The sequence below is a fragment of the Haliaeetus albicilla genome, chromosome 4, assembly GCF_947461875.1.
Source record: "Haliaeetus albicilla chromosome 4, bHalAlb1.1, whole genome shotgun sequence".
In the NCBI taxonomy this organism is placed as follows: Eukaryota; Metazoa; Chordata; class Aves; order Accipitriformes; family Accipitridae; genus Haliaeetus; species Haliaeetus albicilla.
Window position 1 is genome coordinate 28,887,752 of NC_091486.1, and position 26,279 is coordinate 28,914,030.

The 26,279-nt window shown below is 40.7% G+C and overlaps 1 protein-coding gene across 12 annotated transcripts in view; it reads left to right on the forward strand.

Moving 5' to 3' along the window:
- Window positions 1–25,800, forward strand: part of ABI2 (abl interactor 2) — a 72,522-nt gene extending 46,722 nt beyond the window's left edge. For 3 of the 12 annotated variants that reach the window (XM_069781636.1, XM_069781637.1, XM_069781641.1), the window contains 8 exons: window positions 3,197–3,294; window positions 4,054–4,200; window positions 5,264–5,388; window positions 6,348–6,530; window positions 9,107–9,265; window positions 13,641–13,727; window positions 14,053–14,226; window positions 19,558–25,800. In XM_069781636.1, coding sequence (XP_069637737.1) covers window positions 3,197–3,294; window positions 4,054–4,200; window positions 5,264–5,388; window positions 6,348–6,530; window positions 9,107–9,265; window positions 13,641–13,727; window positions 14,053–14,226; window positions 19,558–19,733 — 1,149 coding nt within the window. In that variant the 3' untranslated portion in view covers window positions 19,734–25,800. The remainder of the gene's footprint in view (window positions 1–3,196; window positions 3,295–4,053; window positions 4,201–5,263; window positions 5,389–6,347; window positions 6,531–9,106; window positions 9,266–13,640; window positions 13,728–14,052; window positions 14,227–19,557) is intronic. The other 9 variants (XM_069781638.1, XM_069781639.1, XM_069781647.1 and 6 more) reach the window with 3 other exon arrangements.
- The last annotated feature ends 479 nt before the right edge of the window (window positions 25,801–26,279 follow it).

The window sequence follows — 26,279 nt, forward strand, 5'->3', positions numbered from 1 at the left end:
AGAGATACTCCTTTGTGTTTCTGGTTGCAGGCTCTGTTTTGCCACACAGTTTGCTAAAAGAATTTGCAAGCTTTTAACTACAGACCATTCATGGATCTGTGGGGTCCTGCAGCCTGCAGTCAAACAAACCACCAACAGACAAATGAATTCCTCTGCTTTCACCCTCTAATTAATCTAGTTGCATCTGGTTCGTTCCAGCTGTGCAGAGCTAGGGGAAATGTCGTCAGAAACAGCACAACTTCTGGCAAATTCCAACTTACTCCAGCAAATGGATTTTTTGAAACTTGACAGCAAATGGAAATGTGACCTTGAGTTCTGGTGGTTGCCTTGGATTTTAGAAGTTTGTAACAGGGATGTGTGTGGATGAGGATTTGTGTATGGAAACTATCTTTACAACCATATGTGCAAAATGGAAAAGGCAATACAGTAAAGTTTTGCAAGAGGGGGGCATTAATGGCTTTCTTTTTTTTTTGCCTAGTAGAAGTTATCATTGAAGGGTACACTTGGAAATGTTAGAGTATTTGTATCTCAACTGAAGTTGCAACTTGTATAGTTTTAAATTTTCTTTTTTTTCTTTTTTTCTTTCCTCAAGGCAGTCTGTAAACTTTTTTAGTGTGTTGCGTGATATTTCCACATATCTGTCCATTTTGATCAGAACTGCTGGAATAATTTTATATTCTTCATTTTTCTTCTGTGAGTTTTTTGGCCATAAGTCAAAGGCGAAGTTACTCAGATAGGGTTGTTTAACTTACAGTAGCTATCTTGAAGCCATCAATCCTGTCAGATTTGAAGACAGCCCTGTAAACTTTAATTACTTGCTCTTTCAACATTTTGATTTCAATGTTGAAAAGTAATTTCAAAGAGCCTGAAACTAAGCTTACTGTCAGTGCATTGCCCCATCTTTCAGTTTAGTCTTTCTTGAGGGTGGCTTCTTCGTGACTAAAGTTTCTTGGCTAAAAAAGGATCACTTTTTCTTTGGCCACATTTTTTAAAGCTTTCTTCCCATCCTATGTCAAGGATATGTTTATTCACAGTGTTAATGGAAGTACTAACAGTCACTGGAGTTGTGCATTAGTCCGGCAAGTATTACTTCCACTTCTTACTGTATACTGCATAATGTCACTGCATCCTCCACCTCTGCTGTCCTTTCTTTTCATGTAGCTGTAGCTGAGTAGAAGCCTAAAACTTCATTTTTGTTCCTGCAGTGATTGTATACAAATAATAAGATTCTTTATGGAATTTTATATTAACTGTAAAGTGATAGCTAGTGGTTACCTCATCTGGTCAGAAACAATAGTGTAGCTAATTAAAACACCTAAATGGAGTATTCAGGGACACACAGATTGGTCTAAGTTTGCTGTCATCTAAAGACATCTGAGCCCCCTGCCCCACTAGGCTTAGCGGGCTGTTTGAAAATACAGCAAGTGACAATGCAGTGAGTGTATAATTAAGGTGGTGGTGGGGGTTTGTTTGTGTCTTTTTTGGACAACTCAAATAGGTAGGAGGGTGAAACAGACGTCTTTAATGAAAGAGGAAATACAGGGGGTGCTGCAACTTTAAAAAAAAAATCAGATTTGTGCTATTTCTTAATGTTCCGTGTATAGAATAAAATATACTTCATTTTACACTTTCCCTCTTCCCTTCAAGTAGTTGTAGCTTAGTGCTCACCTCATCCCTCACTTGAATTAACTTTAGATTTCTTGTTGCTTAGAGTTGGCTTAAAGGACTTCATAATGCTGTGCAAAAGAATTTTGTCTTAAATTGACATTACAAAGTACTCTTGCACAACTAAATCCAAACATCTGTTTTTGAGTCTGACAAAAAAACCACCTTCCAACGTTTGGTTTTCTTTTCCTCCCAGCAGATTGAAAATGTGATAGCACTGGGATTATTTAGAGCCAAGGAATCAAGTTACAGTGGATTAGAATACTGAATATATTACACTGTTCTCAATATTTATCAATTCACAAATCTAAACATTGCCAGGGTTTTAAGTGACTTGTTATAGTCAAATTTTAAAGGAGTAATTTGCCTTTAATGACGTTTGCAAATACTCTTAATGCCTTGATCACTGTGCCTTTTTTATATGGGAGGTGGGGGTAGTAGGCAAAACTTACATTTTGGAAATAAGAAATACTGTGAAATAGAGCATGACAGTAACAACAGAAAAAGGGATGTAAGCATACTTATTTAGGTTTGTTGAATATCTCTGTGTCTAAGCAATAGTTTGAGCATTCATAAATCAAAGCTGTTTAACAGAGACTTGTAAGAAGACCTGTACTGATTCCTGTAAGAGTGCATGCATTGAGGGAATTACGCTTGGCTGGCAGTATATAGATAAGCAAAATGCCTACATTGGTAACAATGGTTTATGATTCCTAGATTGATCAGTCCGTCAGGAATGCAGATGAGTTTTTTAAGGAAGTTAGAGTAAATTCTTTTATAGAAAAGTTACTTAATTAGTATTTTAACCTGAAAGTGAGGGAGGGGACAACTGCAGTTACGTCACATGACAGCTAAATATTTTTCTCCTCGTCCATTTATTTATCAGTTCTTAGAGATTAAATTGCTACAGATTTGGTGGTGGAAAAAAGTACATCTTTGTATTTTTCTCCATATAGTTTTCCCTCTATGTTTACATATACATAAATAATATTTACAATAAATATTATCTTTAAAAGTTTTGATACTGTACTGTGAAAACATTGAAACATTAATGGATCCTATTTGGAGATTACTTTGACTTCTCCATATTTAGATGAATTACATTAAATTGTGGCCTATTAGATAAACCTTAGTATTTTTAAAGAGTATTCAAAAATATTTTTGCAAATTTACCATTCAGTAGTGCAACCTGAAATAACTGCCTTTATCTCAAAAGGTGACTTGGGAGGTTTAACCAAGTTAGATACAGTGTCTGTATTGTCAGTGATTTAATGTTTATGGGATAGTCTAAAGGCAAATTCACTTTTTGTATATACAAGTTTTAAAAACCCTATGTAATAAAGAGTCCTTTGAGCGCAACTCTTGACTTCTAGCAGAGTGGAAATTGCATATAAATTGCATGGCCTCTCAATTTTTTTGTTTGTTTAAACCTTCCCTTACTTAGAGTTAATTGCTAAAGGCATCTCAGTGTCTTTCCCCCTAGAAGCTGAGCTTAGTGAAGGCTGTTTTTTTTCCCCACTTTTTCATGCAGGTCAGCACACAGAATATGAAGATGGGTGGGCTGCCTCGTACAACACCACCCACCCAGAAGCCACCAAGTCCACCGATGTCAGGAAAAGGAACTATCGGGTAAGTGTAGTTACCAAATGTGTAAACAGCTTTGGTGAACAGAAGGGAAAAAAGGGAAGATCTTTCTCTGTAGTGTGGGGTTTTTTGGTTTGTGGGTTTTTTGGGTTTGTTTTAACCATTCACAAAGGTCAAGAGGTATTACATCTGCATCCTCTTATATTGGTCATGTCTTATATATCAGTTAGCACATTTCTGCGAGAAGACGGTGGGCATCATCATCCTTTCCCAACAGGACCCTTTTTGTCATTGCAGAACACTTAACTACATGCTTTAGAGTAAAAAGTTGTTAATTGTGTGGCTTTGACAGGTGGTGCTGAACAACTGGAAAACTAGTATGTGGCACTGTTCGTTAATTATTTGTGCTCTGTGTGATAAAAGTACTTTTCTGTTAAGTCTATGAACTTGACTTTGACCTTAGGAAAATGTGTTAGAACTGGGATGAACGCTGTTTGTTGGTTATGTGATTATGTATATACATACAGACTGCAGTGCTGTATTTTAAAACAGAATATGGATTACCTTTAAAATAACAACGGGATGTGCAACGCAGAGTTTATTAATAGGAAGATTGAAGTACATGAAGAACATCCTTAATTGTTTTTTCTCATCCTACAAAGCAGATACTTCAAACTTATTGAAAAACATTTTTTCTAGTTCCCATTGCTGATTAGTATGTAGCTATCTTTTAAAGAATGAAAAATCTTTGGTTTTGTCTGTATTATCTTAATTTGCTTGTGAAATATGCTTGTCCTTGTGTAGGCGTCACTCTCCCTATCGTACGTTGGAGCCAGTACGTCCTCCGGTTGTACCAAATGACTACGTGCCTAGCCCAACACGCAATATGGCTCCCTCACAACAGAGCCCTGTTAGAACAGCTTCTGTGAATCAGAGGAATCGCACATACAGGTATTCAGTGTAGTCCTGTACAAAGTGTGGTTAGTATTGTATAAGCATATGGACAATAAATGCTATGATAAATATCAAATCCATCTGCACCTCTACAGTGAAGCTTGCTAATTCATGATATGGACTAGGAACATCATTTGGCATGACGAGAATGCGCTCTCATAAAACCAGAATTCACAAAACTGTGAATTGTGTTAAGATTGTTCACTTAATCCCCTAGTCATCTTAATTTTAGTGCTATCACTTTGTTACAGTACTTAATGAGTTACTAAATTTTGAAGTCTTTCAAGTAGGTAAATCGTGATATTATTTTACAAAATGCATACAAAACAGGGAGGAGACTTTGTACGCAACTTGCCTTTTACATGTTGAAGGACCGCATAGTATGCTTATAGTTCACATTTTTGTTTGAACAGTCTTTGATGTTTATAGATTGAGCAGCTGAAAAAGAGCATTGTATTTTGAGGATACTGATAACTTCAAACACAGAATAAAGCTGAACTGTATTACCAAAGGTTCTGCAGAAGGCTAGCCTTTTCTCTAGGATAATAAGAGTTTCGTGATGTGACAGGTCTAAATGCTTCCCTTGAAATCTTTACTTTTTAAACATCATAAGTACTTGAGGGTGGCTAAACAGGTGGACTTAAAATATAAGAAAACCTGACTTTTGCTTTACTGTCTTACAATTTCCAGATTTCAGTAGTCTCATATTGAAAGCATATAAATCAGAGTCTAAACAGTCTACATGTTTTGTAAGTTATAGGAAAAAGGTCTGTATTTGTTCAGTAGGGGTTTAACAATATTGGAATGACATGCTTTGGAACAAGGTTCCAGAAGTGTTTCATTTTTGGGCAAGTTCACTAAGACTAATTGAAAAAGCTGTTGTGTTGTAGTCAAAGTGAAGAGTTTTAGGAAGACTAAGCTTTATATAGGTTTATATCATTGTTTCGTTTCTCTTGTTCCCTGTTGTTCCTTTGAATTAGTAAGGTGATACATGAGGGACCTTACGTTTCAGCATGCACAGCAGCATATTCATACCCTGGGTTATTTTGGTTTCTTACAGCAGCAGTGGGAGTAGTGGAGGAAGCCACCCAAGTAGTCGGAGCAGCAGCCGAGAGAACAGTGGAAGTGGAAGTGTGGGTGTTCCTATTGCTGTTCCCACACCGTCTCCTCCCAGTGTCTATCCAGGTGAATGGAAACTTGCTGTTCCTCTTTCTGATTCAGCATTAACCTTTAGCATTTGCAAGTCTCCTAAACCCCAAGAGAAGTCTCAAAGTTCATTATCCAGAAACACGCAAGCCTTGAAAATTGCTTGCTATTGATAGTATGAGTTTGAATCAAGTAGTATCTTTTCTGGGAGTGTCCAATGTGCTCTAATGCTTCTTTTATATATTAATTTGTTTATCAGACTTTTTTGCCTGGCTGTCTGCATGTGACTAGGTAGGACACAACACCTTTTTAAGTGGGCTAGGGGGAACTTCTCTGTTGTCCTTTTAAGCAAATAAATGTTTTTTCATTGGCTGTTCATGCAGATACATAGAAGCATGTTTTTAGAAAATTAGATGAAATGAGAGGCAGGTACAGGGTAAATCTTCAGTACATTAATGCAAGCCTAACTGAGTTGTCACAAAGACACTTGTTCAATGTAATCGCCCCAGTCTTTCCAGATACAGGAAGTGATACTAGTATTCTTTTTCCTTTGCTTAGCCCTTTCAGTGAAGAAGAGTGTATAGTTGGCTTGCAGTGTGATCTGAAATACATGATGCTTCTGAACCAAAGAAGTGGAAATTTTTGGCTTTCCTCTTCTCTCTATTTTCTAATTCGTATAAAAGCAAAGGGCAGCTGCGCTACAGATCGAAGCGTACATAACAAAGTGCAAACGTATCTTTCAAAAGTTACGGCTTTCAGTGAGAAGTTCTGGGTTGTTCCCTTCAGACCTGGAAAGAAGTGGATTTGCTTGACCCTCATTTGCTGTGTACATAGGAATGAGCCTTTCTTTAACAGCTCCATTTTTCTCTCATCTCCTCGTGCATTCTAAAATACTATGCATCTAATAAATAGCTAACACTGAATAGTCAAAGGCTTTCTCTAATCCTTGCTAACATACCTCCTTATTAACTCCACCTCTTCCTCCTCTCTTCACTTAGCCCCTGCTGGCTCGGCTGGCACTTCTCCCCTTCCTGCTACCTCTGCTCCTGCCCCCACTCCTCCTGCTCCTGCCCCTTCCTCCGCTGCCCCAGATGCTGCTGCTGCTGCTGCAGGAGCTCAGCCCCTTGCTGATGGCTTCACCTCTCCAACTCCCCCTGCTGTTTCTTCCACACCCTCTACAGGTGAGTGTCTGCTCCAGCTGGTGGGCAGGTGAACCCAGATGTCATCATGATCCAAGGCTTTTCAAAGTTACTTCAGAAGCAGTGATTTTTTAAATTTTTTTTAATATAACTAGAAAATACCTGCTAATATCCAACTATAAGGTAATGGTTATAGTAGACAATTCAAGGTGTGCTGGTTTTATAAACAACAATCATTTAGTTTTATCACTTTCTTATTCTTACATTTATGTAATTATTTATTACAGTATCATTTTACTGTGGTTTGCATACTGAGAATCTCCTAGAATAATTACATTTGGGGGGAACCAGCACTGATAGTTCTAGGTCTGATTATTCTCTTTCAGTAATGGAGTAAAATAAAAAGTGCATCTAGCAAAGTATAATTTATATGACTGGTCTCTTCAATGCTTTCAAATGACTAGTGTCCTTTCAATGAACTGATTAAAAAAGACATTTTTTTTTGTGTTCAATGTCAGGTAAAATACAACTTTTTATTACCCAGAATAGTACTAAAGCATTTTGTTTTAATAGGTGGTACTTATGGTGTATATTGCAACTTGCTTTTTTTAATGCTTATGAAATCATCCTACATTTTTCATTTTCTCATATGCTAAAGCTGCAGCATATAGTGCTTACTAACCATAACACTGTTCTGTATCAGCTTTTGATGAGGAGTTACACCTGCATTGTAAAGATCTCCTTTAGAGAGCCAAATTCATGTATGGCTACCTGTGTGCTTTGTTACTTTTCATTATAGTGGAGGCTGATCACAACGGCGTGAATTGGTTTGTGTGTTTATTAGTGTTGGTCTTAGTAAGAATTTCACCAGGTGTCAGAAACATTCTTGAAATCATATTTAGTTTAAGGTACTGTGGCTCTCATAAAATTAGAGCATACTTACACTAGAATCTATGACTATGACTAGAAGCTTTCAAACTGTGATGAATTTTGGTATCAGAAGATGATCCTGATGTATAAACTACTTTCATGTTCAGAAGATGAGCTGTGTCATATGGGGCCTCAATCGGTTTTCCATTTTTGATGCACTGTCAGTATCCCAGTTCTTAAGCCATATTGCTTCTGTATTTTTGACAAATCAAAATCAAGCAGAGATTAGTATTTTAATGGGTATAAAATCACATTCACAATTGCATAAGAGAAATTTCAGGTTACTTACTATTTTTAAGATCTTTTGTTTCCTGTGCTATTAGTGAGGTTCCTTGCATGGCTTCTCTGAAATAAAGTACTTGAAGAGACTGGATAGTTTACCGTTTATGAGGTTGTAGGTTTTGGTCCTTAAGGATCTCTTATCCGTTTCTTCTCTCCTCCCTTCTCTCCAATCACCACCAATTTCTACCAGTGCATTAAGTAACAGGGAGACAGACACATTGGAAAGATGCATTAGGAAAAATGTGAAAAAGCCTATATACTAGGTGGATTGTTCCTTAACTGTTCTTCTTCCTCACCTGTAAAAAGTGCATTTTTTGAGATGTACATATCTGTACAAAGCAGGAGGAATGTGACTCTGTAGTTCATGCATTTGCTCTTAGAAGCAAGTAACAGAGCAAGCAACTTGCATTTTATTTATTGACTTAGTGTGAAGTTTTGCAAAGCAATCAAAACATAGTGGAGAACAATGCAGGTTTTTAAAAAATTGCGCATTCATTTGTTCTGTTTCCCTATTTACTTCCCTGCATGCATGTCTCCTCAACCACAGTGACCGTCCCTTGTTTTCTTGCAAACTCTGAAATCTACCTCTAGCACAAATGGTGGAGGCAGAATAGTTAGGGAAGGTAATAACCCATATGGGTATAATAAATCCTGTTTACTGTTATATACAGTATATAAGCCAGAGCACTTTATGTGAGCACAGAAGATAGCTTAATGGTCTTGCTTCATTTATTGCTTGCTTAGATTCAGGATTGATTACTTAGATACAGGAAGTGATTAAAATGGAGAGCAAATTTTTAAGGAGTTGTTTCAATTGACAGCTCCCTGAAAGAGGGTCTTTGAGTGTGATTTCATTTATTCCATCCTTCAAGCAGTTTCTAACATTCTTTTTTCCCCAGATGATTCTCTGCATATTTCCTGAATGGCACTAAGATAGTTAGTATTGTGTTTTTCAGTTGTAGAAGGTAACAGCTTTGTATCTTGGAAATGGCATATAGTTAGTTTGTACGTGTATATTGTTTAATTGCTGGACTGTGAAGTGGGGTTTTTTTGCAGTTTTATGAATAACTAAATTTGCAAGAAGTTATTATAATACATTATATAAAATGGATAACTGGGAATTATTTTCTCTCATTTTGAAACTTTGTAGCTTAGACCCCTTTGTATTTTCATACTGGCTTTTGTGAGCAGTGCTGAGTACAGGCAGTTAGGAGAGTTGTTTTTTGTGCTGCTATTGAGACATCCAGTGTCCTGCCAGTCTGGCAGCTCAACTGGCTGACTGCTCCGAGGATGCAGACTGTCTTAAAAAAACAGAAACCTTTCCAAGCCTTTGAATATTGAATGCAGATATAAAAAAGGCAGGCATCGTTCTTCTCTCTGCTAATACATTTCTCTTTCTAACCTAGGTCACCCAGTTCAGTTCTACAGCATGAACAGGCCTGCATCTCGACATACACCCCCAACAATAGGGGGATCTTTGCCATATCGGCGTCCTCCTTCAATCACATCACAGACAAGCCTTCAGAACCAGATGAATGGAGGACCATTTTATAACCAGAATCCAGGTAAGAAAGTTTTCCTGCTCTGTTGCATTCAATGCAGTAGTGGCCTTCAGATCTCTGAAATCTTATGTTCTGTCTCTATTGCAGATCTTGCAGTTAGTCTCAGGTAACTTCCAGTATGTTGCTGGTAGCCATGCCAAAGCTGCAGTCCAAGTACAGAGTGTTCAGCTTCCCTTATGGCAAACAGCTTAAAACAATACTGGCTTTGTTGCAAAATAAGTTGCTTTTGATCTCACAGTCCCTATTAGACAAGCTTTAGTCCTTTGCTACACCATGTGTCATGTATCTGCTTTGCTGTGGGATGGGTATTTGATTTTGCACCAGAACATTGATTCTTCATGAATCAGTCTTTATCTTGTATGTTTTTTCCTTCTGATTAATGGACAGTTCAAGAAGTTGCAATTGTTATACAAGGGTAAGCATTAGACACTTTAGAGACACCAGTGGTATTTGGTATGGGATGCAAGGGAGCTGTGTCATCTGCTAAGTCCACAGGTGATGTTATTTTAATGGGCAACCTGTCTTAGAAAGCAGGATGAGATATCAACAAGGAGTGGCGTGTCCTGTGTGTCAGGCAGAACACAGTAGCTTTTTATCTAAGGAGTCCTTTTCCATGTGCTTCTGATGTGATGTGAAGGTTTTGATTCCAGAGTAGGGGAGACTTTCTTTTTTGACAAAGCTACAGAGAGATGCAGGGGACATACTGAAGGTTCCTTGTTAGGAAATGCCCTGTTACCAGCAAGACTGAATGTTGACTCGCAAGCACTACAGTGCGTTTGTGTTTGTGGTTGTTGCGGTGGTGGGTTTTGGTAGTGGTTTTTGGTTTGTTTTTTTGTTTTTTGTTTTTTTTTTTTTTTAAATTGACCACTGAACTTGGAATTAGGTCAAGTGCTGCAATCTGCATTTAAGGGATTTGATCAGGTTCAAATATTACTGCTTGTGAGCTACCCTGCAAAGAGATGTGTGTGCTTAACTTCAGAAGGAAATGGATAGTCCTGCTGGGGACAGGGGGGTGGAGGAGGTTATATGACTAAGTTGTAGTCCAGTTGCCTGAAATATGTGGCATTTGTTAAACACATTATTTGTGTATTGAAGGCTGAAAGGGAACAGGCAAGAAGGAAAGGGTAATAGCAAAAAAGGAAACCTTTCAGGATTACCTTTGCAGTAAAGAGGATTTTCAGTATATCCAGAGAGTTTCTGACAACTGCTGTGCATTTCTGCTTTAGCAAAGGGATAATTCTCTGCAAGCTACCATTGCGTTGTTAATAGGTAATCACAGAAGATGCCAAATAGACCTTAAATAAGTTACATAACCACAATTCAGTCTGTGTTCCCCAAAAGAAGATAATGATTATGGTGATTAGTCACTTGAGCTGTAAATCACAAAAAAAATAGTTCAATTATACTGGCATACTTGATACAACATAAATAAGCGGTTGTAGTAAGAGGCTTTTTTTAATGTACCTAGCAGAATACAGAATTTATTAGCTTTGCAGTTATACTAAAGCAAGGTTTTTTTGGCCTGTACCTTGAGAGGAGAGGATGCTCAAGCATGCATAATTGATGGAAGACCCTAAGAACAGAGGGACTGTTGTGTCTGTAAGGAGCAGGGTTAGTCGTGATAGGTCTTCTTGGCATTCCTGAAGAGAGGGAGAAAACACAAACTTAAGAGGTGAAAAAGAGACCTTACAACAGGCAGAGGGGTGTGCCAGCTATGGCTTGTTCATCTTTGCAGGCTGTCTGGCAACAAAGCAGTACTGTTTTTTCCACTTCCATTTTTTAGTATGTTGGCATAGTCATTTTTGTTTATTCACTTCACAGGAGGATTAAAGATACATGCCTTGCCCTGTTCTTTTGAATGCCACTTCTAAGATAATATAATTTCTCTACTTCATGGTGAGACCTTTTTAACAACTGAAAATAAAATACTAAGACATGCAGACCTTAAGTGATCTCAGCATATGTCTGTCCCAAAGCCACTCTTGCCAGCCATGCCACCTAACAAGTGTTTTAACTTTGCAACCTTAGATACCAGTATCTAAGCAGTATAGAGCTTAGCACAGGCTAAAAACCCTGTGGGAGAAACTGGGCAAGTATTGAGATGGTGGTCTGCACTACACACTATTTGTATAGCTGAATTCTTACCAGGCTGAAGCAATCTGATGGAAGGTGCTCTTGAGCCTTTCTGAATTAATTTACAGCAACTGTGTCGATGAACTCTTAATCTACCAATGGTCTACATGGAAGGAAGCTGGGAGGGAACTTTTAAGCTGGTATTTATCTCATGTTTTGAGACAGCAGAGGTACAGTGAAGTTCTTGCGATGCACTTTATAAACAAAGTCATTATTAATAAAGTATTTATTGTATTGGCTCCTAAAGGTCAAAACTAGCTTAGAGTCATTATTATCATATGGAGACAATATGATATAATAGTCCCAGCAGTGTACATAAACTGAAGCACAAACCAGATGTTTAAGATAAACAAGAAATGATGTCAGCTAGTGTTAGCATCACCATTTTGATTAAACTACACAATCCAAACTAAATTAAGGGATTTTTTTGCATTTGCTTGGAGTACTTGTCTTGAGTGATTTATTTTTCTACATGGAAAGCCTCGTTATTTCTTTTAAAGAAATATATATAGCACACAAACAAAGTACACTGAAGGGACCTAGGAAACTGAAGCTAGTCTCCTATGAGAGACATGAATTGTATGAATCCATATGATGTTGAACAGAGGAAACATTTTGAAACTGAACATTTTTATAGCCTATATAGTTAAAAAGGCAGGGACTTCATAATTGCATAAGAATGCTGAATTCATGAATATTACTGCATTTCAGTAGGACTTCAAGTTCCCTTTTCCTGCTTTGAAAAAATGCAAGACCAAATCTTTTTCCAGCTACTGTGGTTACACTTGAAGGAATAAATACTCTCAGAGGCCATGTCATTCAAGTCAAAGAAGCTGTAATTAGAAAGGTATTTCAGTTTTTCTCAAGAAGTATCAATTAAATGGTGAGATAATGGAGCTTGCTTCATATGGAGGTACAAGGATATTTTTGCAACAAAAAGGATGGTTGCTCTGTTGTTTTTTTTTTTGTTTGGGGTGTGTGGTTGTGAAAGGAATGTGAGTGACAGAAGAAATTCAAAGCACTTCAGATAATAGTTACTGAAATAAGCAAACAGAAAAAATTTTGACACGAGCTTTAAATGCTGTAGAGTTCTTTTCATTTGCTATGGTGATGTGAATTAATTTTGAAAAATACTACATCATACCTGGCCATGTTCTTACCAGCTCTAGAAGTAGTCTGATATTTATTTAGTTCTTTTCTGCAAGCTAACTAAATGTACTGGTACATGAAATGTAGACCTTTTTCCCTCATTCTTTTGGACATGACTAAATGTATGCCACTACTAACAAGAACATTACTTAGTTGTGCTCTTCCTGAGGTGTGCTTTCTGAAAAATAATGTTGTAACTTGCTTAAAGAATATTACTGCATTACTCTTGCAAAGTGGTACTAAAATTAGATAAAACTACTTAACTATTTTTTAAACTTAAATAGATAACTGAAACTTTCATTCCTAGCTTAAACCACAGTTCAGTGTTACTCTCAGCCATCTGCAAATGTTGTATCTTCTTTAAATGTGAATTCACATGTATTGTACAAAGACAGCTCTTCTGGTACCAGTAAAAGAGTTGTTCAGAGTTCAGTGCAGTGGTCTGCAAAATCAGGTGGGAAGGAAATGAGACAGCACATCTGGAATAGGCCCTGTTGTTCAGCAGCAGCACAGTGTGCTTTTTTCTACCAATGAGGTCAGAAGTCCCTGTCTTCCAAGTATGCTCAGTTCTCAAAGGCGTCTTTTTCTGTTTTGCCTAAAATAGCTGCCTCATTTGATGGGGTTTTTTGACCTACATTTTGGAGAAAACTAGTTATATCAATTGTCATTACTAAGACTTCATGGATGCTGTTAAAGAAGTCACCTCTATAAATATCAATTTGATTTGAAAGGTGGAGGATTATAGGGAGAGAATCCTCTTGATACATTTGTTAGGTCTCTTCACAAAGTGCTATATTGCTGTAGTAATAAACTTCCAACTTAAGGGCATCTCATAGATCAGAAAAATACTTCAGCATGGGTTCTTAATCTTATGAAAAAGAGCTGAGTTGGAAATTTTAAAAATTGAGAAATCTTGAAGTAAGGATTAGGAATATGCTTAAACCACCTGAGCCATTTTTCTTTGAATGTCAGCCTTTTTATCTCAGCTTCTTGGCAGACTGCTACACTGTCTGAGCGGTGATGATGTCTACTTTCCTGTTTGCCGCTTTGTTGTGTTTCTAACTGAATGCCTCTCTCTTTTTAATTTCTGTGGCAGCATCCCTTGCTCCTCCTCCCCCCTCCATCCTACAGGTAACTCCACAGTTACCACTAATGGGATTTGTGGCCAGAGTTCAAGAAAACAGTAAGTTTGCTGCTTCCTTGTGCTATGATTTATTACTGGATGTGGCTTTTGTTTTGAGTGGATGAAAGATTTGCCTATATATAGCCAGAATTCTGCCTTCTCTACTGCCTCTGCAAGTTTGTCTGAAATTGTGAAGGGAGGGAAAAGGAAGTATTTTTATTGGAGGAATCTGATCCTTCCTTCTCTGAATTTTATTGGCTCTAGTGCACTTTCACAAGCTCTAACTGTTGGTCCCAGTGCAACTAATTGGGATAGGGAGTATTACTTCAACCTGCTACCATGGTTCTAGAGACATTTGCATGGTTACACTATTGCTTATTTTCAGTTTCAGACACTCCTCCCCCGCCACCACCTGTGGACGAGCCAGTGTTTGATGAATCTCCACCTCCACCACCACCTCCAGAAGATTATGAGGAGGAGGAAGCCGCTGTGGTGGAGTACAGTGATCCATATGCTGAGGAGGACCCTCCTTGGGCACCAAGGACCTACTTAGAAAAGGGTAGGTTTAGAGCTAGTAGAGATGGTAGGGTCATGTTTGTAACAACATTCTGTATAAGCTCCTGCCATCCTGCTTTGGACATGGAGTCTGCCTGGACTCCTTTGTAACCAGTATTTGGTATTGTGATAGAGGTGCTCCTCTAAATGGCAACTTAGAAGAGTAGCTTAATTTTTGTTCTTTGAGTCTGAGTCTTTTGCCCCTTTCTCCACAAAGGGAGAGCGGGCTAATTACGTATTTTTTAAATCCTCTGTAATCTACTTGAGACTCCCCTTTCAGTAGTCTGCTTAATCCTAATAATCAAACGTATACAAAGTCAAAGATGAATGAATCGGTGCTGCAGTTGCACTTGAACTTTGAACGTATGGGTGCATCTGGAGAAGTGCTGCAATGTGTGTTTGGGGCTCTGGAAGCTGCAATGCTGTACCAATGTGGGACTGTGCTAAGCTAAAAAGTGCTGGGTCTGTGTAGGACTGACTAACTGAGGCATTGCTGCATGGCTGCATCTAGATGTCTTCCAGTTCTGAAGTAGATGTGTGGAAGCATGCTGGATTAAAACTACAGGTAAAATAAACTGAGCAGGTAAATGGCTTAGGGGCACTTGAATATAAAAAATCTACTGCCCTGTGTTCTTCTCTGAAACAGGGTCACGTACCTCTTAGTAAAAGGTGATATAAAATCTAATGTTGCAAAGTAACCAGGCATCTCAGCTGAGTGACTGTTAGAAACATTCAGTCTGCATCAGGGAAAAAAATTCAAGAATGCCACAAAGATAAACCCAGTGCAGGATTTCAGGGGAGGAAAAAAAAAAAAGAGATGGAAGAGGCACTTTCTGCCAACTCCAGCCCAAAGAAAATACTACTGTTCCTGAGGGAAATAGAGGAATATGTGGGAGTTTTTTTGTTACTCCCCCACCCTCCATCTAGCTGGTGTAAGTGTTTAGTGCAAGGAGTACCCAAGCTTTGCTGACAAGCTGAGACCATTTGTTGGACAAAGTGCCTGACCTGCAGGGTGTTTACATGACTTGCTTTATCTATTGACCTCTCCACACCTCTGATTGACAGCAAGTGTCACTAGTATTCTGTTGATGCACACAGGCTCTTTGTTTGATTAAAAGTTGCTTCAGCTTATTCTTGTCAGGGAAGCTTATTTCCATGAGGGCGGACAGGAAAAAAGGGATCTCATACAAAGTACTTCTCTTGCTGTGCAGTTTGGAGGTTATTCCTGATTATTGATATTACTGACCTAGCTTCACGAAATCAGGTTTTGGAGTGGAGTGGGGTTCCTGATGCTGCAGTTCTTTCTTCGGGAGAGGATGGCAAATTTCTTCAGGTTGGGACCAGTACAGCTCGTTTCAGCAAATACTGGATGTGCTACATTACTTGATGAACTTCTCCTTACCAGGCAGTTCTGAGAATGCACAGTATGTGCTCAGTTTCATTGTGTTTGATGCATTTTGTGCTGGATGAAGATTGCAGGCATGTTCCTTTTTGATAGGAGAGTGAGTTTCAATATTTTTCTCTGTATTTTTCCAGGCATAAGATACTCTTTAGCCTAATTCTACATTCATACCACTATCTTTGTTATGTTTCTGCTATTCCTGCCACCTGGCCCTCAGCAAATCTGCAGTGGCATTTGAGCTAGGAGCAAAAGAGAAGAAATTGGACCCTGATGTGCATTGTCTGTTTATAGTGTCTCATACTAATGCAGTGGGGCGGGGGGTGGTGGTGTTTGTGGGGAAGAGAAGCCACAAAATCACGTGGCATGTGGCCTGGGAAAACAAATTTCTATTTGAAGAAATAATGACATTTGACTTATAGCATGTCGTTCTGATCTGCTTTTCCGCATGACTTCTATGAGCTTGTGAACTAAAATAATTTATATAGGTGCACATATGCACAGGTCTGTTCCATCTCTGCAGGCAGTCCAGGCACTTGTAGTTTGATATTTACAGGAAAAATCACGTGGGATAGCAAAAACTGTAATTGGAGTCTTTAAAGGTAAGCTGGAGAAAGTCAGGCTTTTAGTCAGGACATTTTTCCTGTAGAAAAGCAGAAGTATAGGAAACCAAACATTCTCTTGTATTGATAAAGAGTGTCATGCAAAAACATAATTTTTATCTTTATTTTGAAAACTAGATGACTAAAACATCTAAAAGGTTATTCTGTTCTTAGAAACTCTCATAAAAGTAATAAAAAATTAAAGTGCTTACAAGATATGAAGAACTGTTAAATAGTAGGTTTTGGATACCAGAAAAATTACATACTGACATAGGTCTGGATTCTGTTGTAGTTTTATGAATAGCTCTACTTATATTCAGCCCGTGTCTTAAGATTTGACTGCTTTGCTGGAGTTGGGAAAGAAGTGCTTGGATGGGATTTTTTTTTTTTATGTAGCAAACAAGCTTTAAAGTTAATGAAAAGCCCCATGCTAAAAGAGGACTTTCAGACTCAAAGAATGTGTATATTTATCCTGCTGTGAACTAATAATGCTTTATCTTCTGCAAAATAATTATTCCTATGGCAACTCCTTAAGTTCCTATAAAGAGTACTCTGTGCCACATGATTCCAAGTGGAGAAAACTGATGGAAGGAAATGGCTGTTGAAACACTATTACCCCCCAAAAGTAGAGTAGCAATTCCTAGGATTTGTGCTTCTTCTTGTGGTATGACTGCTCACTTATATAAGTTCATGTGAAAGCATTTCTAGTAGCACTGGTGTAGATAACCTTTGCAAAAGTGAGAATGTGGAACCTGGGACACCCAAGGAGGTGTCAGATACAGAGGGTTGCTATATATTGAGATGGGATTCAGTATGATCCTGTTCAGTAAAGGGGTCATGCAGTGTGGGAGGTGTATTTAATATTAAGACATGCTCTAACCTACAGCTGAGGAAGGAAGTGAATACCAGATCCATTTTGAACAGGTGGAGAAACTCTTAGGGAGTTACAGTACTGGGGATGTTGAACTTGAGGACACTACCACATGGCTGTAATAGCAACAGCCAGCCTGCAATGTCCAGGAAAGCGCACTACAGTTTTCCATTGAACTGTGTGTCTGGGTGCGTGGCATGAAAAGGTAAGAAAACGTCCCAACTTTGCAAATCAGATGAACAGAAATGGGTATCCAGAAGCAAAAATTGCCCTCATACCACATGGAGAAAGTGTGTGGTCACAGCTATCAGATTTCAGTTGGATAATCAGTCTGGCCTACATTTGTGGTCAGTTTGACGTAACAGAGTTCAGCCAAACTCTATGTAATTGTCAAAGAATGAAAGATCACTGATTGGAAGAATATCAACCTAAATGAGTAATGCTGTTTTTTGTATCTGCATTGAAATGTGTTCAGATAGAAACTAAAAGAGGTTCTAGCTCAGTCTTGCAGGGAAGGATGCCACCTCCCAAGTCAGTATTGCTGCTTCCTGTCTCATCTGGAGCCTTTTTTGCAATACTGGCCTGGGATCCTGGTAACTGGTGGTATGTGACAAGCTCACAGCTTGAACTGGTGGGACTACAGACAGAAGGTTTAAACAACCTTTTAGAGAGAACAACGTTGCCAGTACAAAAGTAACATGCAGGAGGAGGAAGCAATGGTTATGTAAAAACAAAGTCAGGCTTCCGGTAAATTTTTAAGAGGCTTAACAAGATGCGAATTTTCATCACAAACTTAGGGAAGAGTTTCCTACTTGTGATCACAAAATAATGAATCCATTCAGTATCAGAAGGGACTAGAGTACACTCAAAAATGAGAAAGAAAGGAATTAGAAGTTACCGTGATCCTTGGATTATTATCAAGAGAATGAAGAACAACAGCACAGTGACTCTAGGAAGAAATGTTTTAAAATAAACAGGTATAGAAGGCAGTTAAAAAGGAATTTTGAAGGACTTCAATTGAATGTATCACATGTTCATGTAGTGACTTCTCTTTTTCAAGCTAAATATTTACTCATTTCTCCATTTGTGTTTTGTTTTCTTAGAATGATACATCTAAAACTAGTTAGAATGAGTTACTTAACAACTGTGCTGGTGTAAGTGTAGAGCCAGCAATATGTGTGCTTTAAATATGCTGTGGTCAAATGACACAAATCTCCTGTTTGGGAGATTTATTAAAAAAAAAACCCAAACCACAAAAAACCTCTGTACATACTCTGATTCTCCACTGGGATTGATTTGTGTATTTTACTTTATTAAGCTCTTCAGGATCCAGGTTTCCCTAGTAAATATTTGTATTGATTCCTTTGCTCCCTTCAAAAGGAAATGACCTCTTTTCTTTTGAAAAGAATGATTTTAGTAGGGCTCTTCGACACTGTGCTCATGAACACATGCTGTTATTTTTTTCTCCTTGCTTTGGTTTAGATTATCTTCCCTTCTATCCCCAGTGCAAGATTTTAGGATGCCTGTCCAACATCCATTTTGTTTCAATGGCAGCACTGCGTGTTTCATTGCCAAGTGCTCAAAGCAGTGACTGATGCTATTTGTTAAAGTATTCAGAGTCTGGCATAGCTCATTTTCTGTATGGAACACATAATGATAGGACTGAGAATGGAAAAACATACCAAGTTCATGTCTATTTTCTGCCATTTCTGGACAGTGCTCTCTCTAATGTTTGCCAGTGCTTTGTCCCATTTGTTTGACTTTCCTAGCAGCTTTTGTGCCTTCAGTAAAATATTCTGCATCTGTAAGAAAAACGTCCTGATACAGTAGGTGTACGTTTTGTTTCAGAGAACCACCTTACTTATTTCCTCGCTCCTAACTGGGATTCAACCTTGGCACTGTATACCGTGGGAGTGACTTCTAGCTACTGGGGCTGCACATATGCATTTTACAGATTTAAATGTGGAGGTAGCTAAGGTAGATGGAAGTCTGGGACATTAGCCTTGGCTCATTCTTCTTGTCATCTGAAGAGAGCTCTTATTACTCTCCCTCTTCCATGTTTTCTGCTGACTTAGTTGTGCAGAGATCTGGTTTAGAATATATACCCACTACATGAATCTTAGAGTAGGTCTGAGTGGTCATAGCTATGGGGATTACATCCACCTCTTTGTATCATTCCACATCAAAAGTTTATCATATATTTGTAAACTTTTCCTCTGGTGGGTCTGGAAATAGTAAGAATAGAAGAGTTAAAGTAGTCCTGGCTCATGTGCTTCACAGCATGAACTCTTACAAAGGGGGTTGGAAGAAACTGCCCCTCTCAGCAGGTCATTCTGCACACACAGGGGTAAGGTAGTACAGTTCTCTGAGATGCCTCAAACATGGAGAACTTTGTATGAGGTAGGTTGATTTTCCTCCTCCTCCCTGTACCTCTCCTAACAGTCATGCTCTGTTCTTTCCTAGTGGTGGCAATCTATGACTACACGAAGGACAAAGAAGATGAGCTCTCCTTTCAGGAAGGTGCCATCATTTATGTCATCAAGAAAAATGATGACGGCTGGTATGAGGGGGTCATGAATGGAGTGACGGGGCTCTTCCCAGGGAACTATGTGGAGTCAATCATGCATTACTCGGAGTGAAGACTAGAGGACAGAACACTGCATCTCCTGCTGCAGGAGCTGTCAGGGCTTCCCAGTTCTCCAACAGCCTCTGGGGCCCCATCCAGTGTAACCGAATGAAGGATAATTGTAACGACCACTCTTTTGGGTTTGGTTCTCCCCCCCCCCCCCCCCATTATAAAACAATAGTGATTTGAGTTGTTTGAACAAATGGCTCTTCCGGCTGCCAGCAGAGGCTATCCTGAGCCATCTGAAGTTGAATTAAGCTGACCCATTCAGATGTAACAAACTCGAGTAGCTGATACTTTACTCGAATTCTGACTTCTTCTGACAGGCTTTGGGATCTGTCTCAGGAATCCTGTGTGCCCTTGTGGTACTACCCTTGGCAGCAGTGCCTGGCGCTTGGAATGTCCTGGATGCTTGCAGTGAAGGGTTACTGGCCAGCGGACACCCCTCCTGTTTCTACACTACACTCCTGTGCAGCTGGAAGAACAGATGTGTGCTAGCTACACTGGGATTTCTACACAGAGCTGTTCCTGTAACTGACTTCCAGATAGTTGGATACATCTTTAGCATAAACACTTCTGCAGCTGCTCTGCACATGTAGGCTGACCACAGGGGCACACAGAGCTGGCTTTCATTCACTCACCTTTCAGTTTAGACAATTAAGATGGCTGCAGCCCAGAGGACCCCCACTCCCATTTCCTCATCTTTTGAACACCACAGATTTGTTTTGTGTTCTGCACTGATGTAAATGTGCTCTTCTCTGCAGTGAGCTGGTTTAAACAGAACTCACAGGTGCCATTGATGGTGAAGGCAAAACAAAGTTTACAGGTCCTCCTGGGGTCTGAGGATAAACTCTAGGGGCTGTGATCTAAGGTTCAAATCTACTCACACCTGCTTGCACTAGAGAAACTTACCCCCAGCTTTAGTCTTATGCACAATATAACCTTAAAAATTCAATCAGGTATTGTAAATTGGCTATTTTGTACTGGATGACTAGATTTGCATATGTACTGTGAGAGCCCTGTGCAGAGGCAGGACAAACGGCAATTGTCGTCTTCATGTCTGTTGCCAAAATCTCTTCAGTGGAAGTAAAAAGGGCTGTTGTGCGTACTGGTTTCCCATGGAAATCCAAGCAGTAACTAGTAGTAGTCCTAGCTCTTCCCCCAGCCCTCTCCATGGTTTATTATAAAGAAATAGATATTTTGAGCTGTACTGGTGGATCTGGGGTGGAGTAATACCAAGTGAAGGCTCTGTAGCCCTGTGTGTTGATAGTTTGCTTTTTAATCTAGTCTCAGTTAAAAATGCTGCACAGTGATTCTGCCTAGCAGATCGGTGTAAAGTGATGGCTGTACTAGTCTGCCCTTAGGTAGGACTAAATGTTATCTTTGGGTAAATGTCATGCATTAACAGAGTGAACTGATTAAACCTCCTGTTGCAGTCCTGTTAGCCTGCCAATTGAGCTGACCCTGTATTGTGAGAGCCTCCTGGGCCAGGGCATCTTCCCAGACAACTTTTGTCTTGTCACCTGGCCGGGTTCCAGCTGGTACCAACAGTAGCTTGTCAAAGGCAAGACAATGCTGCAGCTGTCTTCTGAGGCCCGTGTGTAAAACAGAGCAGCGCACAAGAGAGCACTACCGGGGCTGGGTTTGTGATGGTATCGGCAACGGTACAGGTAATTGACCCAATCCCCTTGCTTGGTAATTGGTGCAATATCAGGATGGAGATGCGGGTTTGGTGCAAACCTGGGCAGGGAGGCGCCATAGCTGCTCAAGAGGGAGGAAAGAGGAGACAAACAGGTGAGGTGGGTTTGTGGGATACGGATGAATGTGATCACCCACTGTGAGCTTGTGGAAGAGTGCGTTAACTCATGTGACTGAGCATAAGGAACTAGTTTGGTTGAAGCCTACAGGAGGTACAACTTTGAAGAAACTGGTGCGAACATAAGTTACTTCCTCCCCTGCTCAATCCACAGCTCTGTCACCAAGACACGGTTGTCTTCTTTCTGGAAGCTGACAGCATTACCGTTTGGGATGAGTGTTAATCAGAACAGATACTCTTCTACCTTCCTCTGGGAAAATGTTGGTCTTGCAGCAAGACTAACAGAAGCAGCTATGTTTGGTTCCCTCAGCCCATCATTTCTCTGGGAGCAAGCCTAGAAAAAACACTGGTTGTGCAGTCACTGGCATGACCGTTTCTAGTGTCATAGGGCAGGTCTACAATTTTTTGCACAGGGAGGTGGTGCTTGCAGCCCAGCTAGTGGCCTGGGTGATTGAACAGCAGTATGCACAAGCCTTTGGTGCGCACAGGGTGACTTTGTTTTCTGGGACTATCGGAGCTTTCCTGGGTTTTTCTTGCCCTGGGTATGTTTGTGGTAAAGACTGAGCACAGGGTGCTCAAATGCATCAAGTTATGGCAGCTTAGTGAGCTAGTAAATGAGAGCCAAACCTCTCTCCCTGTGCACCCATGCTCCAGCTGGGAGGTCATGCATTAGTGAAATGTGTAAAAGCATGCACTTGAATACTTCTGACAGGCGGGTGGGGATTGTGTGTGATACACACCCATGTCCTTAATCTTCATTCAGCTGGTTGTTCATCTTGCAAGTTTTCCGTGTTGCGAGAGCAGAGCAGTGTGAACTCTAGGATGTGCTGAATGCTTGCCAGAGCTCAGTACAGAAATGAGGCTGCAAAACCTTGGAAGTGGAATGCGTGAAGCTCCTTTAAAGAACTGGCTCTGGTCTTACGGGCCAGGGGTTAGTTTGGTCCCTGCTGATAGCATGTGGAATTATTTATACTGCAAGAGCTGCTGTGGATGGAATTTTTGGGTCACCTCCTGCTGGTTTTTATGCTTTATTATGCAGTACTGATGTAAAGAAATTTGTTGAGTTTTATGCATATTTTTTATTTTGTACAGATTTTAATTTTGTGGCTCATTCGGGGATGATGTGATGTAATGGTCATAGACGAGGCCAAGGTAAACAGTCTTTGTATATTAATGTTACACAGATTGCATGCTAGTGAAGTCAGTGAGGGTTGTGTTTCCAGTTTTGTCCCATGTACTTCTCCTTCTCCAAAACCTACTCCTCCCACCCCTTTTTAATTTACATGTTTACTTTAAAAGGGGTGGAGAATGGGGCTGCGAAGAAACACCTCAGTATTTCAAGTAGATGCACAACATCTCTTCACTGAGTTCTGCTGCCACAGCTGAAGGTGTTCGGCATCACAGGCTGTTGAATCAGCAGTGTGTACGCATGAGAGAGAGGTGGGGGAAGGAGACACTCCAGAATAGCCCAAAGAGTGCTGCTGTATGGCCAGAATGAGTATGTTTCTCCCTTTGTGAGAGCTGCCTTAGCCCAGCCAGCTGTTTTCACTGTGCACAGAAATCAGTCAGCATCCTCTAGTGGTGTAGTTTTGCCTTGGTTTGCTGTATCAGAGATTTCTTCCTTGCTTTTGGCCCCAGGTACAAAGCTATTAACTACAGCTGCCTCTCCACCATGTGCCTGTGTGAGAAGAGGTCCAACCAAGTCTGTCCCCATCTAGCGCTGAAGCGGGTTATTTTGGTGCCTTCCAGCCTAAGAGAGACGGCTGAGGTTGCATGTGTCTCACCCATCTCTCCCCTCCACCTCCTTTCTCCCCCCCCCCCCCCCCCCCCAAAATTGATGTTGTTTATCTCGCTGGCTGTTGCAGCAGAGGGCTGAGAGGGGCAGGAGGGGCCAGCAGCAAATTTTATGCTTGAAGATCCTGATGGTGTGCCTGAAGACTTGCTGCCTTGACTGGTGAGACACAGGCAGACACTGATGTGCTGAAGAACCATTGGTCTCACTGGAGGATAAGAAAGAGGTGTGGCATGACTCTGGGGTAGATGGCAGAGCTTGGTGTGTGTTACCAGGAGGCTGACCATGTTCCTGGGACTTGGCTTGTCCTTGTGATTAGTTGAGTTGGGTGTTCTGAAAGTGGCTGGAGATTGCTGCTGGTTTGAACCACAGCTCCCCAGTGGTCTGTGGCTGGGTGGCTTACCAGTGGGTGCCAGGAAGGCTTAGACCCAGCTAGTTCTTGCTAGAGCAGTTTGTTCTCCTTTCACAGCTCCTGGGCCTTTTCTTTCTTTGCTGCCAAGGGTTCTTGGTGACAGCCAAAGATGACACTGGCAGCAATGCAGCTTCTGAAAAGTGGCACGTCTATCATCTAAGGTGTTTCAGTTGATCATGAAGAGAAAGCGACGCAGCAGGAGGACTGCAGAGGGTAGGCTGCCTGCCTGGTGTGTACGTGCGAGTTGTTGACTAGAGGTGCAGGAGGGTTGTGCACTGATAGAAACTGTTGTGCTTCTGTGGCATCTCCCACGTCTGCTTGATGGTGACTTACATGCTGTGCTCTTCCCAGCAACTTCCCCCACTTCCTAGCAAGCGCTGCAGATGTGCCTCTCTGCTGGAAATGAGCACTCTTTTTATTAGTTGTGTCTCTGGGCTTCAGGCACAAAGCAAAAGCAAAACTTTACTGTTTTCCTGTCTGGAAAGGATGGGACTTTGTGCGGGTTAGTAAACTGGGAGCATTTACAGGGCTTCTCCTCCCAGAGGTGGGACAGAACATCTTGCAAAACAGTTAGCATCTGTATTCTCTTCAGGGCAAGTTGTTGGAAGCTGCTAGAGGATGCTCTTGGAAAGAGCGTGGTGCTGTGCCTCCTACTGAGAGTGGTACTTGCAGTGGGAGTATAGAGAGTCACTGATTGAGCACAGCAGCAGTTTGGGAAGCATTACAAACCCTCTGCAGAGACTTCAGTTCCTATGTATGTCAACAACAGTGTCAGTGAGAAATGTACAGCAGTGTTGCATTCACTAAGAAGGCAAGTACCCTAATCTCTAGAGACAGTGGTGGTATAAACTGAGCAGTAGCGGTAAATGATGGGCTATATGGGCTATAGCTTATGGGGCACCACTTGCAAGAATTCACTGTGCTTACAGGTCTGTTCACCTTCCCTACCTTTTGGCATCTCTCAGTATTAGGCACTGCCACAGTTTGTCGATAAAATGGTATTTACGCAGAGGTCAGAATAGTGCAAGAAGGGAACAGTTTGTGAGTTTTTGTTTTGGTTTGTTTTTTTTTTTCCCCCCCAGTAGCTAAAGTCAGTGTGTAGTTAACAGTCCTAGTGATCTACTTTTTGATTTTGAAACTGCAAGAATAGTAGGACCCCCTCATCATGTCCATGGGAGGGTTGCTGAAAGCTTGAAGTGGCCAAGGTTTGCTAACTGCTGTTACAAAGAATAATTCACAGACCATGCTGTTCTGCTGCTTTTGTTCAAAAAAAAAAAAAAACAAAACAAAAAACCAAAACAAACCCACCCATGTATTTTGTGCAATCTCCTGCCCATGCAGGAAGTGTTTTTTCTTTGGTACTCTAGACATAGTAGTTTTAGTAGCACCTTTGCTTATTACAAAACAGTGAAGTCAGCAGCAGCCTGTTGTCCAGAGGTAAGCCTACACCCAGCATCCTGCTGAACACCGACATGGTGACTCCGCTGAAATGCGTGCAGTACATTTATTCCTGTTTCTCTTAAAACGTCAGAAGAATCCTACCACTATTGACCAATGAGGAAGAGCTGTGTACAAATTCATTTCCATTACAGCGCCTTGGTAAAGTGCTGACATGTCTGAGATTTTTTTGTAAAGAACAAGTGCTTCTTTTCACATTTGAAAAAGCGTCTTTTGCAACTTGCATGGACAAGTAATTTCTATGAATTCTCTGGAAATGTCAGTGTCTAACATGGATTTTGTCCATGCACTTTTTTCTGAAAGCAGATACCCCCACCCACCCCCCACCTTTGGTTTGCAGTCAGAGGAGAAGCACACAGTGCTTTTGCTTTTGGCACTGCTGAATGCAGTGGATGAGTGCAGAGCCCACTGTAACTGACCCAGCCCGCAGGACTCTGGGGAGCTGTATGCCGCCAGTAACATTTTATTGTGTGTGCCATTTGAACCACCTTCCCGTGAGTGCAAAACCCAATTTTTAAATTTTTTTAATTGTACTTGGAATTAACTGTTGCTGTGTACTAAACCCTCTTGTTACAAGCCCTAAATAAAAAGAACAAAGCACACACCATGTGTTCGGTGAGCGTGCCACTGCTGCGTCACGTTCCTTGTCTTCGGTTACAGACTTTTCAAAACAGTGAGGACAGGGAGAGTTGCTTGTGTATGCAGGATCCCTGTCCCAGAGGAGCTCTGAGCACAGCACTACCCACAGCAAAGGTATGATCGCTGGCATCCAGCCTGCTGCCTTCAGCAGCTCCTTTCCTGTAACCACCACTAATGTAACGCCTCAAATCTCGGCTGTAAAAGCTGATGACTGATGCAGGGCTAGCCTGCAAGCGTACCCCAGGAGGAGGCAAACAGAGCTGAATTCCCTACAGTGGGCCCCAGAGAGGGGCTGCAGCAACACTTACCAGCCATCAGCTGTTCTTGTGTGAGCAGAACTATATGGGACTCCGCACACCTGAGGAAGGAGGCAGATGGAAAAGGTGAGCCTTCACACTGGGGTCCTCTTTAGACCTGTAACTGGTGTGCACCATGTTACTGG